General features: G+C 37.2%; 1 protein-coding gene and 1 long non-coding RNA gene across 2 annotated transcripts; both read left to right on the top strand.

Annotated features, from left to right (window-relative positions):
- Positions 1 to 1,701: 1,701 nt before the first annotated feature.
- LOC133721067 (uncharacterized) lies at positions 1,702 to 8,023 on the top strand. Its single transcript, XM_062147584.1, has 10 exons — positions 1,702 to 2,315; positions 2,479 to 2,668; positions 2,828 to 2,961; positions 3,277 to 3,389; positions 3,499 to 3,622; positions 3,739 to 3,894; positions 6,498 to 6,653; positions 6,903 to 6,982; positions 7,070 to 7,119; positions 7,650 to 8,023. Exons 1-10 carry the CDS (start codon positions 1,911 to 1,913, stop codon positions 7,787 to 7,789), a joined length of 1,548 nt encoding a protein of 515 aa, XP_062003568.1. The 5' UTR covers positions 1,702 to 1,910; the 3' UTR covers positions 7,790 to 8,023.
- Positions 8,024 to 11,448: 3,425 nt separating this feature from the next.
- Positions 11,449 to 21,453, top strand: LOC133722217 (uncharacterized). The gene is made up of 5 exons (XR_009852562.1): positions 11,449 to 12,132; positions 19,753 to 20,061; positions 20,151 to 20,230; positions 20,673 to 20,747; positions 20,991 to 21,453. It is a non-coding gene; the product is annotated as an uncharacterized LOC133722217 (long non-coding RNA).
- Positions 21,454 to 23,720: the final 2,267 nt, after the last annotated feature.

The following is a 23,720-nucleotide window of genomic DNA, read 5'->3' as shown; positions in this document are numbered from 1 at the left end:
CTCTTCTCTCTTCTTTTTCTTTCTTTTCCCCGTCTCTTTTGTCTCTCTTCTTATCTTCTTCTTTTTAGTTTTTTATTCTTCTCTCTTCTCTCTTCTCTCTTCTCTTTCTTCTTTCTTCTTTTTCTTTCTTTTCCCATCTCGATCTTCTGTCTCTTCTTCTTCTTCTTCTTCTTCTTCTTCTTTCCCATCCCTTCTGATTCTTATCTTTTTCTTCTTTCAAGGTCATTTCTTCTCTATCTTCTTTCACCTCAGTCTCTCTCTTGAATCCAAGCTCATCAGCCCTCAAACTTTGTTGCTGTCACTCCCGCTGTCGTCGGACGGGCTGTGGCCGTAGGCGACAATGGTAGATGGGAGGAGGAAGGAGAGTTCAGGGGCGCTGAGGGGTGGGGTTTCAGATCTTGCAGACCTAGAGGGGTTGGGATTTGGAACTTGGTTGCTGGTTTGGGGTCGGAGGAGATTGAAACGGATCTCGACCTTCAGTTTGGGGGAGTCGGCGCAATCTAGGCGGTGGTGGAGGGATGGCAGTGGAGTCGGCGCGATCTGGGTGGTGGTGGAGGGATGGCAGTGGTGGTGGTGGTGTCGGGTGGTTGGGGTTGACTCTGCAAGATTTGGGCTTGCCTTGCCTAGCAGGCTCAATTCTTGGGCTCTGGCCAGATCGTGGCCCAATCTTAAACTCGGTTGGAGGCCCAACCAACCGATACCAACCGATACCGAGAAGTTGGTAACCGAAGTCTTGGTACCGGTAATGGTACTTCATTTTGTGTACCAATAAGCTCTGGTACGGTAGGTGGTTTTAGACTTGAAGGCCCGGTACCGTACCGAACCCAGCCCTACACTGAAGACATCCATTCCACATGCAGCAAGTCTAATCATTCACTTCATACTCAATATTTGGTGGTTAATTATGTGGGTCTTTCAATTATGTGGTGGTTAATGTTTTGTTTTTTATTTTTTATTATATCAAAAAGGTTCCAATGGCCTCGATTCCTTCCTAGTTTCCAAAGTAATTTTGTAAGTAGAAAATTGGGTGAGTAAGGGTCTAAAAGGCAAGCAAAAGGAGAAAGAATTAACTATCGGAGTAATTTTTGTTAGTAGAAAATTGGTTGAGTCAGGGCTTAAAAGGGCAGCCAGAAGAGAAAACTAAATAAATTATTGAACAGGCAGAGAAAAAAAAACTGCGTTATTAAATAATATTTATTTAAAAAAACCGAACTTTGGACCGGACCAAACCAAACAGTCAGTTCAGGTTTTGGTTTTGGTTTTGAACTCTTGAAAATGAAAAATCGAACCGAACTAAATTTCGATTTGGTTCTTGATTCAGGCTCCAAACCGAACCGATATAAACCGAATCCACTCCTACGGAGGCCTATTATTTAACGGCACGGACTATAATGAATATCTAATAGTCATATACTTATATTTTTTTGGTCTGAGTCATATACTTATATTAGAAAACACCAATTATATAATCATACAGTTGATGCCAACATTTCTAACACAGAAGAGTATAAATATCACCTCATATTTTTATTCTTAATAAAAAGTATCCAACAGCTCCAACCCCCTACAACAACCCAAATCCCAGAAATTAAAAAACTTACCAAAGATTTTAATCACAGCGGGTAACCTTATCTCACTAAATTATACGTGCATTACATATTCTGCCCACCACCCTAATTTTTTTCTTCTCTTTTTCGTTTTCTCTTACCGAGTCTGATTTCCAGCACAAAACTAGTCAAATTAGTCCAACCAGGATAGCCGACTTTTTATCCATGACAGCCACGCTCTCTTGGCCTATTCTGCAGAACTCGTAGACTTTGGAAATATCCCAGATTCTCTCTCCCTCTACGATTTACCAAGACTTCTCCACACTTCAAAGTCTCTCTGCAATACCAGAGAAACACAAAACCATGAAGAAGATGACAGAATCTGGGTCCCCATTTCTTTTCTTCTTCCCTTTCTTCTGTTTGCTGATTCATTGTCTTCCTGTCTACTCTGCCAAATCCCCACCTCCTAGATTCCCATCTTCACTAATATCCCCAGAAGATAAGATATCACTTTCTGCTCGTCAAAACCAACTTTACAGAACCAAATACTTCACCCAAGTCCTTGATCATTTCAATTACTATCCCAAGAGCTATGAATATTTTCAGCAGAGGTATTTGATAAATGATACGTTCTGGGGAGGCGCCAAGAGCAATGCTCCAATCTTTGTTTACACTGGTAATGAAGGGAACATAGAATGGTTTGCGCAGAACACTGGTTTTCTGTATGAGACAGCGCCCCAGTTCAAAGCCCTCATCATTTTCATTGAGGTAAATTCAATTTCCGAATTGGTAATTTTGATTGTATGAACACTGTTTTTAGATTGTCAATTTAACATTAGAATAACGAGAACCAAATTGATCATTTATTCAAATTAGACAATATGATAATTGATAAAATAACATTCATGTATATATCACGATCAAATTGCAGCATAGGTTCTATGGAAAGTCTATACCTTTTGGGGGCAAGAAAGATGTGGCTTATAGCAATTCAACTACACTTGGATATCTAAGCTCCACACAAGCCTTGGCAGATTATGCTTCGTTAATTATTGATTTGAAGAATAATTTGACAGCAACTGACTCACCTGTAGTGGTCTTTGGAGGTTCTTATGGAGGAAGTATGTTAAATATTTTCATTATTTCTGGATATTCTTCTCATTTATTAAATGTTTTTTAATTATATATAAGTTTCATAATTGACCCAAGAAAATCTTCATTTGACTTGAACAGCTGGTTTGGAATTTTGTATATTTTTAATTTTTAATTTTTTTTTGCAGTGCTGGCAGCATGGTTTAGGTTGAAGTATCCCCATGTTACAATTGGAGCTTTGGCATCATCTTCCCCAATCCTCAATTTTGAGAATATAACATCTCCTTATAGCTTCAACGATATAGTCACTAAAGACTTTAGGGTACCTCTCTCTCTCTCTCTCTCTCCGTCATTCTGATTCCATACTTATCCAAAGCTAGCTAAAAGACATGAGCGTGAGCTTTCAGATCAGTTAAAGTACTTACATGTCGAGTAACCATACCTTACTATAAATATCATCCAATAATGTGATAATGCATGTGTCACACACATGCAAATACTGTTCATAGAAAATGATGTTAATGAGTGCTTGTGGTTCAAAAGTAAATAATTATATGGTGGTTAAGCATAAATAACCATGTAACGGTAACTTTTACTGTATACTTATTTTAATTGTTGCATGTGATGGCTCAATTAGAGTGAGAGTGAAAGTTGTTACAAAGTGATCAAAGGCTCGTGGCAACAGATCGAAGACACTGCAAACCAACATGGAGGGCTTGAGCTACTCCGGAAATCGTTTAAAATATGCAAGTATGATCATGATTCATTTGGTATTTATGTCTAAACAGTAATAATATAAAAATATTTATTGTGAAAATGTGAAGTATTTATTTAAAATATTTGATTACATTCGTTACAGGAATTATATTAACGCAGATGATCTTGAAGGTTGGCTTAGAACCGCTTATATTTACACAGCAATGACAGATTATCCTACTCCCTCGAATTTCTTAAATCCCTTGCCAGCATATCCAGTGAAACAGGTTAAAGAAACACGTACACAACAAAACTTTTCATTTTTCATTTTTTCTATTGAGATCTATAAAATGGCATATATTTTAGTAGAGATGAGAAATATGTGATTTTTATGGTGGTGTAGATGTGCAAGGCGATAGATGATCCAACGACAGGAAATGATACATTTGCAAAATTATATGGTGCAGCTACTGTCTACTATAACTACAGTGGGACGGCTACGTGTTTCGATCTTAATGATAACTCAGATCCTCACGACCTCGGAGGATGGCAATGGCAGGTAGGGAATTCTTCTTTCTTTCTTTTTTTCTTTTTCCTAAATTTTGAATTTTATAAAATAAGTGAAATTACACAGAGTCTCATTATCAACTTGTGAAATATTTACATTGTCTTTGGAATGAATTAGGCACCTAAATGTCAATAACAATATTTAAGACCGGTTATATGTGTATTAGGAATTCACTACGATTGACTTGAGCATAATGTAGGCTACAAAATTCTACTTTTAACACCAAAGGTAATTAAAATCATAAATTGTTCATTCTATTTTATTATAGTTTTCTTGTTGAAAAGTTCCTCTTTATTCTCTTGGTATCAACCCCATTGAAATAGAAGAGGGAAGACAAATATATTGGGTGGTTGTATTCATATCTCTTTATTCTTTTAATATTTGGACCTCTTCATCAAACTTTCACATAAAACTTTCAATTTTATCTCCTCCCCCCCCCCCTTTTTTTTTTTTTTGTTAAACTCCCTCTATAATCTCCTTTTCTTCCACCTCCATCTCTGCACCTAAGAAGAACTAGAAGAAATCTCACCTATTTCATAATCGACCTCTGAACTCTCCGGAGCAACCTGAAGTGCGAAACCTAGGTTTTGACGTCATGGCGGAAGCGAAGTTTTAGTCGCCTAGACCAGGTAAGGGAATGACGATGGTGGCATGGAAAAGGCGACGTTCTGCGGTGGTCGAAATTGAATGGTTGAGATTATAACATTTATAATACTTATATTTATATTTAGTCTCAACATTTGAATTTAAATTCAATGATAAGTGACCCTAAATTTCATGGTCACTAGTAACTGAGTGGACAAAAGATTGTAATATATACAAAGACTAATAACAAAATAAAGAGGCAAGAACGAAGAATCATCATCGCTCAAGGAGGTCTCTTTAGATAGCCTAGCTCCGCAAAAGTCAGAGCAGTTTAGAGTTTGGGTAAAATAGAGTATCTCGTCGCACGTGTTCGGTGGCACCCTCACGATGACGACAGCTCCTTGCTTAGTCGGCATGAGATAGGTGTAGCCAGACAGGCTATGGTGTTGTTAGTTTGAAGTCCTGGGTGGGAGATGCTGCGCCGGTTTCTCTTGTCTTCTCAAGTGAAATTGATGGCGACTTCAGGGAGATCATGGTGGTGTTCTGGTGTTCTATGGCAGATTGTTGAGCCATGGTTGAGGGTTCATCAATATTTGAGTCAGATCAGGTCAATCTCTACAATAATTTTGGGTGGATCTGGGTTTGGATTATTGGGGACAATCTTCCAGGGCTGGGTTAATGGGAGAAGGGGATACTGGAATTGGCAGCGGTGGGCACGGTGGTTGGCGGTGTACAACACCGTGGTATATAATTGTTGGCTTGCTCTGGTATCTTCAGGCTGTGTGTGGTGGTCTGCTATTGGAGTAGATGTGGGAAAGGTTTTCGTACTACGGCGGCGGCCTTGCCTTTGGGCAAGGCTTTGCGGTTATGTGGTTACGGGCACCAACCTCACTCTGTGTTTTTCTTTTTGGCCGGAGTCGAGCTTTGGTTGTGGAAGATGAAGGCTGACGACAGCATCGTCTCTTGTTACTTTTTATTTGTCTTTTGTTTTTTTAGGTTTTTGTCTTTAGTTTTTTGGCTAGGTCTTTTGAGTCCCTATTCTCTCAAGCTCGGGTTTGGGTTTCTCATTGATATGGTTGTATTATTGACATGGTATCACTCCCACGAACTGTTGGAATTATTCTCGGTATCATCTTATGGTTGAGGTATTGGGTGCACGTGGTCTGGCAGTTTTGGCTCACGGTGTTGAAGGGAGTCATTTTCTTATTTAGATTGGCTATGAGCAGGTATGGAGACTTCTGAGTTGGTTTGTCTGATGAGCTATTGATATGGCGTTATTTTTTAGGACTACATGTGATATTATCGGTGGCTTCTAGTGGTCAATATGGCAGTGATTTATTATTGTATGTGGTCTGTTTATTTTGGGACACGGTATGGAAGAGGATGACATGGCTGTTCTTAGTATTGGCGGCGAGAATTTATCGTGATTCTTGAGATTGGTATTGTTATGTTGCCTGAGAAATCGGGCGATTAGTTTGGTTAGGGGTTGGGCCCTTTTGGCTCATGGATGTCATGGCTGTTGACTTGTTCTTAAGGAGGAGAATGGAGAACTTGTGTCCACCACTAGACATTCTCGTCGTATGTAATCTTCGTATCTTGGAATAAAAGATTTTTCATTCAAAAAAAAAAAACAAAATTAAAGAGATGAGAATGAGATTGAAGACCGCCTCAAGGCTAAGACCGGGACGGAAAAAAATAGTTAAATAGATCGGATGTGACAGATTTGTTTAGAATTCATTTCTCTTTATGCATGCATCCAATGAATTTCTTCAGGGCTGGATCGATATATTTCATAGCTTGAAAGTGTTTAGTTAGATAAAAATTCTTTCTAAAAGTTTCAATAGGCTGGTCTTGCTAAATTACAATGAATTGACATTTTCTTTAAAATATAAAAATAAAAATTAGTCGTCCAAAGCCGGACTTGTACCATTGAATCAAAGGATGATAATGGACTTATACATAGTACTCGATCATCATTTTGAGTTATAAAAATTTGGTACGAACTGCAGGCGTGTACAGAGATGATAATGCCAACAAGTGCTAACAACGAGGAGAGCATATTCCCACCTTCTGAGTGGCAATACAAAAATCGAGTCTCTTATTGCGAAGGGGCTTATGGCATTGAACCTAGGCCTCATTGGATCACCACCGAGTTTGGCGGTCATGTGAGTCCTCTATCATCATCATTTTTCATCATTTTCCCAACTTCATATCAATTAGTTTAGTATACTTTGTTTGTTTGTTAGTTTCTTTCTTTCGTGAGATTGAGATGAGAATTATTCTTACATGAGACAATAATTGTGAGAGAAACATTGTGTGTGTATTATATACTTACTGTACGCAAGAATTTTATGGAAATTAGAGGTAACTTGGGTTTCAAGGCTCAATGTTGGACGTACTGTTTAAATTGGCAGGATATCAAGAGGGTTTTAAGAAGATATGGGAGCAACATTATCTTCTTTAATGGCTTAAGAGACCCTTGGAGTGGTGGAGGGTAATCATCAATTTCTTCTTTAATTTTAACCGCCTAAAGCTCTAAACTCAACCCCTTACTAATTTCTTTTGGTGTTTATCTTTTCAGGGTGCTGAACAATATTTCCAAGAGCATAGTAGCAATTGTTGCTGAAAAAGGTTCATAGCTAGTCATATATATATATATATATATATATATATATATATAAGAGCTAGAGCTAACCAGTTAGCTTCGTATTAAGAAGATAATCACCTTGTAGATCAATTTTTTGGTTACATATTGGTGGCATCTCCATCATTCAGTTTTTAAGTCCCTATGAGTAGATTATTTCTGCAAATTTTCAGCCAAATTGATGGTCGTTTGGGTATTCATAATCGTGATTTATAATCAAGAACACGAACAGTTCAGGTAGGCCATATTCGGTTTGTCCATTGATTTGATCTAGTTCGTTACCCAAACGATCATCAATTAATTTGGCTAAAAATTTGCATAAGTGATCTAGTCATAGGGACCTAAAAACTGAGAGGTAGAGATGCCGATATGTGACAAAAAAATTAGTCTAAAAGATGGTTAACTTCTTAATACGAAGTTAACTGGTTAGCTATAGAGTGCTCCTCTATAAATATATGAAGGCAATTTGAGGAAAATGCATACCGACACATTTGTAATGTTGGTTCTCTATGAACAGGTGCTCACCATGTAGATTTGAGGTTCAAAACCAGTGAAGATCCAGAATGGCTTGAAGATGTGAGGAAGCAAGAGATCAAGATCATTGCAAAGTGGATCTCAGAATATTATCATGACCTTGCTCATGATCAACTATCTTAACCATTCGTTTCCTTTTGCCTGAAAAATCTTGAGGCTGCGAAAATCTAAGAAGTGCATTCTTGAGTTTTCTTAAACAATGAACAAATTCTTCTGTATACACTGTTTGTAATGGGGTCAAAGAAGAAATTGGTCGAAAACAAAGTGGGTTAACAAAATCGAAGTTCACAAGAATTGTCAAAAATTCAAAGAATTATTTATTTATTTTTTGGTCATATCAAAGAATTATTTATAGAATCTGTTCCCGGTCCTCAATGGGTTGCATTGGGTCAGAATAACATGTTGGAGCATTATACCTATTTTGAACGTGACGGTAATCCAAGAGGCCCAGAGGTTGTGCTTGTAGCCACTGTAGTAGCCCAAAGGTTTGCCGGAATGTGCTTCTAATGAATTATTCATTTGATCCAAAAAAAAAAAAATTGACAGGTAGTTGGACTTTACAAGTTCCTATCCACTAAATTGTATATTCTGGGAGGGTCTATATGCTCAAAGTGATGAATTTTCTTTCGGAAAAAACTCCTAAGATTAGTTTGGATACATTTATCCAAAGTCTTCCTATATGGAGAATGTAACTTTTATTTTATTTTAATATATTTATTTTATTTTTGATAATTATATCAACTCATATATTTCACCTTTATAGAGCTGTCAAAAGAGTTATTATCTAAGCAATTCAACATTTTTAATAAACGAATCCAAAACTACCCTATACAACTTGCAGGAAATCAAGGTGCACAGGAAGTTTGGATACTCTTGATGACATAACTCAAACTTGAGCAACTATAAATTCCTTCCCCAGGGAAAAAAGGAATTCTAACAGAAAAAACAATTAAAATTAAAAAATGGAACCCAAAAATGTAGGCCCACATACAAACCCAAGCCTGTGTGCAAAAGGAATAGGCCCAACCAAGAAACCCACGAAGTCCCAGCAGCCCTTCTGCCTGACCCTCCATTTAGTAGAAAATCCTAGCCAGTCTCGCCACTGTACGATCCACCAATCACAACTCCGGCACCCAGGGGCGGAGGGAGGCAGGGGCCCAGTGGATCCCGTGCCCCACTCAATTTTTGTAAAAAATAATAATATATATAGTATATTAATATTATTAATATTATATTACAATCTGATTTTGTTATATATTTTTAAATTAATTAAAACTTTGGCTAACTATGATAAACTCACGTGCTCCTTTTTTAGTTCTTTTTTGTGAGATAATTTGAGATGTGTTTGGTGCTCCCAGCCTCTCAACCTCGATAATTAATCACCATAAATATTATATAATATTTACATAATATTTTTCTTTCCCAATTTTTTTTTAACATTAATAATAGAATCAGTTATAGTTAATAATTCCTATTTCCATATTACTTACAGGTTTTCAAGTCTAATACAGATAAACCACGTGGTGTGATGTGTTGGTCGAACGGCCTAGTCTGGAACCCCCAGGTCTAGCGTTCGAATCCCAGCTCCATCCCGTGACCAGCAGATTTGAGGGACCCTTTGGGTTCGTGCGTTTGCGGTGCAGTGGATTAGTCTGGCTTTCGCTGCAATGTCGGTGCAGGTGTCTTGGCGCTGGGATACCACTGCATGGGTGTGTGAGTTACTAACAGCTAACTACCTGATCAAAAAAAAAAAAAGTCTAATACAGATACGATTTAAAAAATATTTTATTATATCAATAACATGTGTGCGTGTATCGTCAAGTAATGATTCTCAGTATTTTCTGCTATGAACGAGTCTTCACCCGTTTACACAGTCGAATGGGTGACAAGTTTATGAATGATTGCTTGATTTCATATATTGAGAAAGAAAGTTTTATTAGTATAGAGATGATGAGATTATTATACAACAATCGATTTCAAAATATGAAATCTGGTCGAGCACAATTACCATTGTAATTGATAGAAATTATATATTTTGTATATTTTTATATTATTATTTTTTTGTGCCCCAGTAAACTTAAATTCCTGGCTCCGCCACTGCCGGCACCCCACCACTCCAAAACACGCTGCCAAGCATGTGCTTCCTTCCAGCCAAAAAGCTTCAAGCCACCACCGCTGCTGTCAACACCACGACCCGAAACACCATGAAAGTCAACCACGCCACCGCTGACAGGTACGCGAACAACGCCAACCACCACCATTCTAACCACACATGTTTCCAATCACAAGCTCATGCCAATTCAATAACTTTAATCACCGTCATTACATCTGTTGCTACCGAATTTAGAATATCAAAATTAAAAAACAAAAATAGCACTAAGAAGATTACCTGATAATCTCTATACGTACCACCATAACACACTTGACCCTATTCACTTCTTCAAATTCTATCGGTGTTAACTTTTACCAATCCAATTAAAGAAGGAAACCAGTTAAACTCCACCTTTAACTACAAATTGATGTCGATCATGTGGAATAGAGCAACGAAAAATGCCATTACATATGGAAATAGCCAAACGAACACGCAACGTAGTAAACTTGGACCTAATTAACAACCAAGTTTTGACGACCTAACTAGAATAATTTTGGATGTTATTAGTAAGTCTGTACAAACTATTGGAACATTTGGAGGCAGTTGGATTATCACTTATGATCGAATCTGGTGATTGATACAGATAAAAAATGATCAAAAATGATAGACTACGCGGTCCCGTTCAGCTTTTACTATCTTCAAAGTTAGGCAAGGATTCAGTAAAATGTCGGTTCATTATTGATAAAAAATTTTGGCCAACTGGGTTCTCCATTTAAAACACTTTGAAAGTCATAGATATATTTGGAAGCCTATCATTGTATATATATGTTGACAACTCGGCAGATATATACAGGTCATAATAAATTGAACTTGTACGATTTGAATTCAAAAAAGAAAAAAATGTGAGACCCATATGAGACTACTTGTCATTTTAATTGATTAGCTAGTGATAATGTTACATCACTATTTCAACTATCCAAGACATTCGACAACACAAAACTATAATCCAGGTGATTGTTTTAGATCAACTTTGATCGGTCAGTACTTTAGAAGTGAGATAGTGATCAATGCAGTTTAATTCACACATTCAACACATTTTTTTATTTGCAATTAATCTCCTTCACCCTTGTCTCAGTCTACAAGTAGGATTAAGTCCTCATGGACCCTCCAGTCTTTTAGACAATTTCGTTAATTTTCTTCCATCATTTTTTGATAATGTCTCAAATAAATACTCATTGAACTTTTGTCTTTCCGAGCCTTACAACCTCCTTTCACTAAGCAATAGTTAAAATGCAAAAAAAATAAAAAAGCATACGGAGAGAGTGTTGGGGTTGTGTGGTCAATATACAAACTTACATGTACGTGTAGGGTGGGTTTACGGGTTCGGAATAGTGTAAGCAATCGCCTCATGTACTTAACATGATCATACCTATTAGATAGATAGATTGTCTAACAGCTTCTTGCAACTTTCCTATTTTCGTTAAAAATGAGGAGCAATATATATTTAGTAACACTACTACAAATTTCCCCAATAGCACCTCTTTTGTGGCCACTAAAAACTCATCAGTCCTTAAGAGAACAGTATCACACTGATTTAAAAAATCAGTGTGACTTTTTTGCCTTCCACTGTACATCAGTGCCTAATGGGTGGAATAGAGGTTATGCTGGTACTGAAACAGTGCCAAATGCATTATAATTATAATATAAGTGGGCTCCAGGTTCCTATTTTGGGCTGAGTTCTTGAGAACTCTTATGGTGTGGTGTCGAGACAGCAAACCTCTCCTCTTTACTATATATTCACTTGCTTCGACTAAAAACCCTAGCCTGCTCTCTGCCTCTCTCTCCGGTCTCTCTCTCTCTCTCGTTATCATGCAATTTTGTGAGTGAAAAACTAGAATCGCTCGATTTTCTGGATAAGAGTTTCAAAAGCCATGTTATTGTTGGGCCTAAAGCAACCTCGAGGCTTTGGTGATTCGAGGTTGGGTTAGGTGGACCGGCGGATTTGTAGTTACGTTCTCCAACAACGACGATGATTTGGATCTACAAGGTCTCAAAGGCGTTCGATGGGGAAGGGCAGTGGGGGGCCTGAGCCTGGAGGTTGGGTTGCTCGCGGTAACTCACCCTTCTTCATACTCTGCAGATCCACAGCCTCTCTCTCTCTCTCATTCTCTCTCTCAAGTACTCTCTCTTTCTCTCTATCTCTCTGTATCTGTATAAGGCGTTAGATTTGTCTCTCTCTCCCTGTTCGGTTCTGATTGATATGATACTGTTTTGTAACTCGTGAAAACAAAGATGAAGGTGATCGCTGTTTATTTGCTCGCTGTGTTGGGGGGCAAGACCAGAACCGAAGACATCAAGAGCATCCTTGGCGCCGGTACCTCTTTTTGATCTCTTTGCTTCATTTACGCATTGTGTTGTTAAACATATGCCCAAAACTTGTGTCTTTCTGATCGATTAGTGTTGTTGATTTCGAAATTCATGTTCTGTATTCCTACTTTACCATGTGGGTTTTCAATTTTGAGACTTAGTGATAGCTGAATTTATAAGCTATTGATTTTCCTTATTCACACTTAAGATTGTCAATTGTAGCAAGGGTAAACAAGGGTCTTTCCCGCAGAGGACTAAGGTTATAACTACTCAAAACAATGTCACAAAAGTGACCACTGTTCCTAGCGAACAGCAGTCGAAAACCTAATTAAAAACCTAATCTAAACTACTCAGAAAATTACGAAAATTTACAGAGATACACTAGACACACAGGGCGTCTTGCACACAAAATTTGGTATTATTCGGATATCGTTTACTATATAAAATAATTATAAAAATATAGAGGACAGAAAGTAACGAAAACAGATTTTAAGATGGTTTGAAAACAATATGATAAAGATAGTTAGGGAAGATGCATCCACCCCGGACAATCACACACAAGACAATTTGTTCAATCCTAATTCAATTAATCTAGATGAAGATGCTCAGGTTGGCTCGGTACGCTTGAACACAACCTATTACCCTTTCTTACTTCGTACGCTAGGCAGGAAGTGCTCTACACCTAGACTATTCCCAAGCAATGCAACCTAAAGGTACGCTTATTAGATTAAACATGCAGAGATCATTAAGGTCTAAAAGAGTTTGAGACATCACTAGGCATCGCAATAAACTTAGCGCCTTGCTAAACCTAGGACTTAGTTTACTTGATAGTGAAAACTAACAATTGCTTCTCTAGAAGGTTTGAGGAATCCAACTATTGATCCAGGCATCAAACAATCAAAGCGGTAGAACCCTAACATGCATACTAAGCGTGCACTCAAAGCATACAAGCAAGAATTCATCAATGGAAAAGCAGTAAACAAAAGTCTCATCTTGAATTAAAAGAAAATAAAATCAAAAGTCAAATCATCTTGTAGTTCATGTCTAGGGGCTTCAAGCAGCCCCCTAACTAATAAAAACTAATTAAACATGGAAGAAATAAAACAAACTAAAGAAGGGGGAGCAAGAGAGAGCGAGAGCTGCTGCAGAATCATCTCCTTTTATATGGTTAGAGGTTGCCTCCATCTTTCTTGTTGTGTAGGAAATCCAAAACTTAAAAGAATTAGGGTTAGCGTGCTTAGGTGGAGTTTTCCTATTGGCTCTTGAACTTGATGACTCATTCCAACCATTCACATCATGCCATTTGTCTATATTGAGCTGATATATGAAGCACAAACTCGTCCTCGGGCTTTTCGGTGTGATTTGGGCTTCGAAACATAAATTCCCGTCCAACCTCAGATTCACGCGCAGCCTGACCTTCTTGTACTAAATCGGTCATAACTTCCTCTAGAAAAATGATATTGACGAACCGTAAAAAGATCTGGAAACTAGACATCCGGGGCTTTCTATAAATATAAAGATCATCATCTGGATCGTTCTGAGCTGGTCTCAGTGCTCTGTCGAAGTTAACTGATCTGCACAGGCAGATTTCCCGATTTTGCCTTTCAATCCCTCTTTTACTTCTTTTCTCCTTCTTTGCTCCAAAATACATATAAAACAAATAAACAACGTAAATAACGAGAAAATACACTAAACTAACAAAGAAAGTATAGAGATTAACGCTATTAATATCGCATAATTATGCTCATATCAAATACCCCCACACTTAAGCTTTGCTAGTCCCTAGCAAACAAAGAACTAACTAGAACAAAAGACACGGACCTAATGTCTTCCAAACATCTCAGAGAACTTATAATGCCCACAAGTATGGTCAACAAGATTCAAGCAATCATATGTCAGAATTCACAACCTCACTTAAAAGCTAATTTATTTTGATAACCATAGTGCTAAAGTTATAATACATGAACAATCAAACTAGTGCAACAAAGGAGAACCAACTTATTCATGTGTCAAACAAGCGTCAACTCAATTTCTCACAAAGATGCTCTCAATTTCTTTTCACTCATGATTTTCTGACTTGATGTATAAGCATATATTTCACTCAAGTTATATGTGAGAGGAATGATATAGTAAGACAAACAAATAGCTCACATATGATAACAAGAAAGAAAGGCTTTTTCTGAATTTGTTTTTACATATGATCCCACGATTGGAATGCCAAAACTCGGACAAAAGGCCAGTGACACCATATGCTCACCCCTCCACACAAGTCTCCACAAATCGAATGCACAACTTCAAAGATCAACAAGGTCTTTATTCAGGGTTGTAATGGGGCCAAGGGTTAAGGTTAGAAGAAAGAAAGGATAGGAAATTCAAAGATCCTAAAGAACCTAGTGGAGCACTAGAAGAACATAAGAGATAAAAGAATCTTGAAACTCTTCAAGGTAATCAATCTTCGAACATGAAGCAAGAATTTTTTTTTCCAAGGCCAGATGTCATCTTTTTGGGCCTTTGCTTCATTATAACCTCAACAGCTACAACATGAATGTATCAAATCCAAGGAAGTATTTTGCTTTTCGATTCTTTTGATTTTTCTTTTCAAGCATTCTTTCTCTTTCTTTTTCTTTTTCGGCTATCACATTTTTTTTTTTCTCTGTTTTTTTTTTCAACAGCCATAAACACATACTTTTTTTTTTTTTCTTCCTTGGATCGATGTACAATGAACTCCCCCACACTTGCTTACAAAAGTACCTTGAACATACATATATCTCTAAAAATATTTGCTCCACTAATTCCTTAGAATAGGGTAAGGATAAATCTATACTAAGCTTAGGGTTAAGGAATTTGTGGGTGATGAACAAAAAGGCTTAATGTAGGCTCAAGGGGGTTAACTAGGGGATTGCACATCTTGTGTGCATAAAAGGGACACAGGTTAATTTGGCTATGGTGGTGATCCTAGTGCCTTTATCCCTTCCCATCCATCATGCAATTCAACCATACGCTTCAAGAGGCTTTGGGGCAAGTTCTAGCATTTGTCCTTATAAAATATGCAAGTCGAATCCGAGTCTCAACCAAGATGAATAAAAGATGAGATCATGCAAAATCCTCGTCAAGAAAATCAGATGATTCTATACTAAGCACTCAGAAAAGAAATAGCACATATACAGGCTCAAAAGCTCACAAGGGTTTAAATCAAGTTTAACCTGTCATAGCATGCATCCATCAATTCTCAAGTGTTACATTAATCCAACCATCAATGTATAAAAATCAAGCACAATAATCATCAAAATCTATTAACAATTATTTGAAATCAAGAATCTAACACATGCCTGCAATCCTTTTGTGACCAACATATAAATCCGAAAGTTCATGCTCATCATAGAGTTGGAAGACTCCTAAGACTCAAAGAAAAATAAAACCTAAAACTAGACTCTTTTTTTTTTTTTTTCTTTTTTGAGAAATTTAAACAAAAGAATGACTCAAAAACAAATTGACAAATTTGTATTTCCCTCCCCCACACTTAAACTAGACATTGTCCTCAATGTATGGCAATATAACGCACAATGCACCAGGTAAGCATAGAGAAAGAAAATCCAAAAGAGGGCAAGTAGGAAGATAAGAAAGGTTATAGAAAAGCTCCCCCTTGTAGACCTCCAGCTGCTCACGACCTTTGGAGAGGACTGAAATTAGACACCATCTGCAAGGCACAAGGCCTTGACTTCCACAATGGAAGCTCCGTGCTATATGGACTCCAAAAGGTCGCAAATTTGCGCAGGTCCCTGTTTTGCTGGACTGACCTTTCGGTACTCAAAGTGGAACTGGGAACGCAGCAGAACTCCGAATCCAGTTCTGTAAAATCGTACAGAAACTAGACTCAGAGAGCTTTCTATGCATATATGGCACGTCTCCTGGTTCCATCGGAGCTAAAAACGGCAGCCGTTCAAAGTGAACTGATCCGCGAGGCAGAAAAACTGTTTTGCTCAAAAGTGATTTTCCTCAAACTTTCCTCAACTATATGACCTGCACACAAATCAAAAGCATAAAAACGAACAAATGTGAAGCAAAGATTGAGAAGAAAAGGAATAAAGAGAGCGTCTCTTATGATTAGAAGTTTTGAATGCCGCAATCTTCTTCCTCCATTAATTGGGTTGCCTCCCAAGAAGCGCTTGGTTTAACGTCTTCAGCCTGACATAGCAACTCTTCATCAAGAGTAATCAGGAGGTTTAGGTCTTGGTTCCACCAAATGCTTTACTCTCTTTAGTGATGTTTCATGATCTCTTGACAGCAACTTGGGTATCTTAGGAGCAATGGAAAGATATGATTTGATGCTCTTCTTTTTCTTTCTCTTCTTCCATTGTCTCCTTCTCTTCTTAAATCCACCAAGCATGGATAGAAGAATCGCCTTATCGGAGTTTGGATATTCATTTATCACCATCTCCACATGTTCAAAGAAATCAAATGGTGCTTGGATGGAGGGAGCATGTGGAGAGCTTGAATGTGGGAAGGAAGAATCAGGTGGTCTTCCATGTGCTAGAAGTAGAGGCCCAAATGTAGGAGCTTTGATGGTCTCCTTCTCTAAGCAATCACCTATGTCATCCTTGTAATGTTCTTGAACCTCATGATGTATTGTGATTGCTTCCGGCATGTGGAACGCATTGTCATTAAACTCGATTTGAAGTTCCTCATTGAAAGAATCCTCATCATCACTATATGCACAAGCTTCAAGCTCAGTTGTGTATCGTACTGCATAATCCTCACAAGTCACGACCTTGAGTTTCTCTTCATGGGGCTCATCCAAATCCAAGCTTTCATCCTCATCAAATATTAATTCAAGTGGTGCATCATGAGGTTGAAGCAAGGTTGTAGCTGTAGGGGGCTCCCATAGAGTTGTCATAGGTGTAGGAGGGTGCTCTTGCGGTACCATGGTCTCTAAAATCTCATCAACTGCCGGCCAATCATCATCCTCATTCGTGGAAACTTCTTGACTTGGTTCTTGCTCCTTTGGCTCTTGATTCAAGCATGCCAAAATTGTCTCCACATGTTGCCCAATGTTCTCAACAGATTCGTTAATATTCTGCCTACAAGTTTTCATGTCTTGGATACAAGAATCCACAATCTGGGAAAAGGAAGAAACATTCTGCGAAAAGGAAGAAACATTTTTAGTCATAGAAGTAACTAAATCTTCAAGAGAGTCACCTTGAGGTGTTGGCGATTGATAATCATGGTATGATAATGAAGAAGCTTCAAAATCATTAAAGGATCCTTGTTGGATATTTGAGTAGCCATTCCACTCAAAGTATGGAGGATAATTCCATGCCGGATTATATGGAGGCGCATATTGATCATTCCAATGCCCTTGGTTCGCTTGATATCCTCCAAACATGCTACTTTGATCAAAGCAACTTTGATATTGCATGTTTGGACATGTCTCCGTTGAATGCCCAACCAGGGAGCATATGGAACATGCTTCATAATCTCGATGCCACATCTGAAACAAAGAAAATAAAAAAAAAAAATTAGTAAGATACAAAAACAATCAAAAACAGAAAACAAAAACACAAGTAATTAAAACACAAAAGTCCCCGGCAACGGCGCCAAAAATTGATAGCTGAATTTATAAGCTATTGATTTTCCTTATTCACACTTAAGATTGTCAATTGTAGCAAGGGTAAACAAGGGTCTTTCCCGCAGAGGACTAAGGTTATAACTACTCAAAACAATGTCACAAAAGTGACCACTGTTCCTAGCGAACAGCAGTCGAAAACCTAATTAAAAACCTAATCTAAACTACTCAGAAAATTACAAAAATTTACAGAGATACACTAGACACACAGGGCGTCTTGCACACAAAATTTGGTATTATTCGGATATCGTTTACTATATAAAATAATTATAAAAATATAGAGGACAGAAAGTAACGAAAACAGATTTTAAGATGGTTTGAAAACAATATGATAAAGATAGTTAGGGAAGATGCATCCACCCCGGACAATCACACACAAGACAATTTGTTCAATCCTAATTCAATTAATCTAGATGAAGATGCTCAGGTTGGCTCGGTACGCTTGAACACAACCTATTACCCTTTCTTACTTCGTACGCTAGGCAGGAAGTGCTCTACACCTAGACTATTCCCAAGCAATGCAACCTAAAGGTACGCTTATTAGATTAAACATGCAGAGATCATTAAGGTCTAAAAGAGTTTGAGACATCACTAGGCATCGCAATAAACTTAGCGCCTTGCTAAACCTAGGACTTAGTTTACTTGATAGTGAAAACTAACAATTGCTTCTCTAGAAGGTTTGAGGAATCCAACTATTGATCCAGGCATCAAACAATCAAAGCGGTAGAACCCTAACATGCATACTAAGCGTGCACTCAAAGCATACAAGCAAGAATTCATCAATGGAAAAGCAGTAAACAAAAGTCTCATCTTGAATTAAAAGAAAATAAAATCAAAAGTCAAATCATCTTGTAGTTCATGTCTAGGGGCTTCAAGCAGCCCCCTAACTAATAAAAACTAATTAAACATGGAAGAAATAAAACAAACTAAAGAAGGGGGAGCAAGAGAGAGCGAGAGCTGCTGCAGAATCATCTCCTTTTATATGGTTAGAGGTTGCCTCCATCTTTCTTGTTGTGTAGGAAATCCAAAACTTAAAAGAATTAGGGTTAGCGTGCTTAGGTGGAGTTTTCCTATTGGCTCTTGAACTTGATGACTCATTCCAACCATTCACATCATGCCATTTGTCTATATTGAGCTGATATATGAAGCACAAACTCGTCCTCGGGCTTTTCGGTGTGATTTGGGCTTCGAAACATAAATTCCCGTCCAACCTCAGATTCACGCGCAGCCTGACCTTCTTGTACTAAATCGGTCATAACTTCCTCTAGAAAAATGATATTGACGAACCGTAAAAAGATCTGGAAACTAGACATCCGGGGCTTTCTATAAATATAAAGATCATCATCTGGATCGTTCTGAGCTGGTCTCAGTGCTCTGTCGAAGTTAACTGATCTGCACAGGCAGATTTCCCGATTTTGCCTTTCAATCCCTCTTTTACTTCTTTTCTCCTTCTTTGCTCCAAAATACCTATAAAACAAATAAACAACGTAAATAACGAGAAAATACACTAAACTAACAAAGAAAGTATAGAGATTAACGCTATTAATATCGCATAATTATGCTCCTATCACTTAGCAATAGCGTTTTCTATTCTGTAACTCTACTGTAGCGTTTTATTTGTTATTACTTAAGACTCAGTCCAATGAAAATGGTTTATTACTTACTACAAAGGATTGGGGCTCGAGGAATTGGGTTTAAATGCTATGCTTTTTGAGTCGCTAAAATCTGCTTTAGGATTAACATGACTTGTATTTAGAAGCACTTTTGTTCGTATACATTTTTCACTCATTTGCCATTGTTATTACAACATATTGAACTTTGTAGTTTTTCTTTTTCCCAAGTGTTTCTAGTATTTGCATTATCTATCTGCAATGAATCTTAGAGCAATTAATATTGTAAATCGGGATTGTTATGTGTATTTTGATCAGTTGATTGAGTAGAACTGTGCATGTAGAGGGTCGGGTTTTAATGTTCATAGTGCTAACACATTTATCTTTTTCACAGTTGGTGCTGAAGCAGATGATGACAAGCTTCAGTTTCTTCTCAAGGAAGTTGAGGGTAAAAACATAACAGAGCTTATTGCCTCTGGAAAGGAGAAGTTGGCTACTGTATTTAGATTATAGATATATTGCTTAATTTCTCCAGATATAGGATGTCATCTCGTTTAATTTTAAGTTCTTTTATTAGGAACTGATATGTGATTTAATCTACATTTTTTCTTTTTGGCAGGAAGCTGCTCTTGATTTGGTAGCTGTGATGTCAGTGGAGAATTATGTTTAAAAGTTGACTTCTATGTATATGTAGGGATATATGGTATATCCGCTTCTTTTAACTTTCTCACTGATAACTTACTATAGTCAGACCACTTTTTTAACGGTGATTGAATTTCAATGTTGTGTCAGGTTGCATAAGGACAAATTTTAGGATTAAGGACTGATGTTGAATTCAATTTGGGGCAAATCTCAGACACATGATGTTGTAGGTACGAATATTCAGACACATGAAATAGGTTGTGATTTAGCTGGTGAGTGTTGCTGTTGCAATTGAGCTCCTAATGTTGACTTTTGTTTTGATGCTTACTCCGTTCTGTGTGATGCCAATTTGTAGCTGAAAATTGAGTTTAATCTGTGCTCTGAAAAGGCTTATGAGTTTATGATATGCTTGTTACACATGCTTCAGCTTTTGGTTTATTATTAATGCCATTAAACAATAGATATGAGGAACAAATAGTTCTTAGATCAATGGAATCTCTGGTTTTGTCAATTGATTGGTGATATAAGCTTGATTTGTCATGTACTCTTCCGGTTCTGGTTTGCAATGCATCACAATCGCCTTGAGGCTATGAATTTTAGGTTAATAAGAAGAATCAGTACCACTGGGCCAAATCATCTAATTTCCTTGTTTCTTTCCGTCTTGTTGTGCAGAGGCTTTGGTTCAAGACAAATTTTAAGCTTTGCAAAATTTGGTTTGATATGGGCGAATATGGGAGAATGAGTTAGGTAATATCTGTTTATCTTATTACCTATGATGGTTGTGAATTTGTGATCTTGAAAGGCTGAGAGTAACCTGTGTTGCACTATTAGATACTTAAGAAACTGCATAAGTAACCTGTGTTCTGCTACTCCCCTATCAATTTGATCATCAAAGAATTCTGATATTTACATTTGTTGACACTGTATAGCAAACTAATGCTATTATCAAAATTTCTACTCACATAATATTTTCAAAATTATTTTGTGCAGCATCAGCTTTGTTTCACAACTGGAAATTAAATCACTGAGCAAGAGGAAAAAATCAAACAATAGCTTCATCTGTTCACTGTCAAAGATAAATGAAGCTACAGGTAAAGGCTTTTATTCATGAATTTATAACATTTCTATTTGTTTGTACTCTACAACATATTAATCGTATCAATAGTGTTGATCAATGATAGTTTGAGGTTTAGGCAATAGATTTCATCCTCAGCAATGAATGTTGACATGAATTAGTCACTTGATTTTCTGACCTTCTGTGACATTTGAATCGTAAAGGACTCATGAGTTGCCTTAACAAGAAATTCTGACCAACCTTTAGCTCAGAATGTTTTAGCTTTCATTTCAGTAATGTTTTTTGTTTAAATGTTTGAGTTCAATGAATATTGACTCAGATACGAAATTCATTTTTTTCATTCACTTTTGCCTATAGCAGATTCATGAACATTATCTGCAGATTCATTCACTTTTGCTCATCAGGTACTGTGAGCACGTTGCCATTTACTTTGAAAGAGTTTATCCATATCAAAGAAGGGTTGCAGTTGTAGAGAAGAAATTTTGTTGTCTCTGGATGTAATGAATTATTTTTAGTAGGCGAATTTGTTGTATGATGCATTTTTTTAATATAGTATACAGTACATGAAATGTAGAGGTGCCAAATACTAGTATTTGCTAGTATTTGGCACCTATTTTTTTTATTCCAGTTTAATGATTTTGCCACTGATATCAGTGGAATTCAGAAGCCACTGATATTTGGATCAGTTGCTTTGGCACTGATTTGGATGCAATTTTGCCTTGGTTAAAGGCATCCCACTGATAATTTAACAGTGTGCTTAGTCCCATTAGCACCTGCAATAGAGGGGACTGATATCTCATTAGTTGCTGCATAGTGGCTAATGCCATTAGCCACTCTTTTCAGTGTGCTTTGTCCCAATAGGGACTAATTCAAATCAGTGTGCTTTGGGGAAATTTGTTGTAGTGTAAATAGAACAAAGTAAGCAAAGAAACTAAGCTATAAGCTAGAGAGGCTACGCTACTAGGTAAGCCGATGAAGCTGATTATGTATATATCTATATGTCACCTCGTACCTCTTGCTTGCATAATATCTCTTGAATTCAATTCATTCTTATTTTGTGAAGAAAATCAAGTTCCAGATGCATTAGTAGATTTTGAAATATGTGTTACCTTATTCTTATTTGAGTAAAAGCTCCTTGTTTTGTAAAAAAAAACAAAAACAAAAAAAAAAAAAAATGTAGATATCCATATTCCATACATTGAAAAGTGTCTTTAAAAAACCGAGCAATAATATAATTTAAATGAAATTTTTTGTGGGATAAAACTAGTACACCTAAATATATTATGGAAATACCGTCCTCATGTAGATGAATATTTATTTGACACTATTTTATTTTATTTTTTCCATAAAGAAGAAGAATGGAGTACAGTACTATCTCTCTTTACATATAGAACATTGAACAGTGAAAATAAGAGATATATGCACAAGCTATTTATCTTGCTCTACATAAAAGTTGAAATGTGTACATGGTAACGCATGATACTGCTGCCTTGCAAAGTTTGCAATGCAAGTTCTTCAAAGGCAAGTTGACGGAGCCTCTTTCATAACCCACGTCTATCTTTCTCAATTGCTTGGGCAATATAGGGTTCATATATACCTTCATCATATTCACATATAAACTGTACCACTCTACAGTACTACGCAGCTCCTCTGCAAAACTCTACAATTTGGTTCATGGTCCACAACATAGTCACAAAGCCACGTGTTGACAACCCAGTTGGGTCGATCGATCGCCATGCTTTCTGATCCAAGTTTGTATGGCATGCAGATTATGCAGCAGCACCAACCAATAGTACTCAAACAGGTATTAGACAAAAGGATCGATAAAACCGGGCTTTGGTAATTCATCTTGTGAGCCCTACCATCTTATATAGATCATGCCCTCGCATGCTTTCTGATCTGATCTATCATGTAGTATTAGTAATATGTAAGTGAAGGTGTACTGGTAAGGTGGTAAGCCTTAAAGGGCAGGCCAATCCAGACAACCAGGGATTTGGGAGACGTGGCCTCTTCCATTTAGTTCTACATGCTTCAATTCTTTATTCTTATTTCCCAAACACCCTGTGGCTCTGAATTAATCAATCAAAGGCTACATCTGCAATTCTACATGATATGATGCCTTGGGAAATTGCTAGCTAGCTACACTACACTACACTATTGTCCCTGCTTATACTTATTACATCATACAATTATTATAAACCATATTGTTTTTTATCATGTCTGCTTGGGTAGTTTGGTGCTTGTAGTTGGGCAATGAGTAATTAGACACTACTGTGGTGTTATTATATAATATGTCAGATATCATTTTGTGGTCGTTTGAATTAATGCCTCGTTTATAGTAAGTAAAGAGTAGTTATCAGAGGAACTTAAAAGCTTTATTAAACTGCAGGCCAACTAATTAAATAATTTCTTGGGCAAAATTCAATTTTTGTCTGATATGTCAGACCTTTCGCTGACTTCTCATACCTTCCACCACATATGTTAATCCATATTCAAGTAATTTAATCTAATTTATTAGTTCATGATGCGTACACTTGCATGTATTAGTTCATTAAATATAGTTGTTTCACTAATTGCAGAAGCTTGAGCTTATATATAGAGCCCATCATTTTCTTCTAGCTTGAGCTTATATATAGATCTCCATC

Source organism: Rosa rugosa, chromosome 7 (genome assembly GCF_958449725.1).
Source record: "Rosa rugosa chromosome 7, drRosRugo1.1, whole genome shotgun sequence".
Lineage (NCBI taxonomy): Eukaryota > Viridiplantae > Streptophyta > Magnoliopsida > Rosales > Rosaceae > Rosa > Rosa rugosa.
Note: the sequence above shows the minus strand (reverse complement) of the source record. Positions and strands in the feature narration are given on the sequence as shown.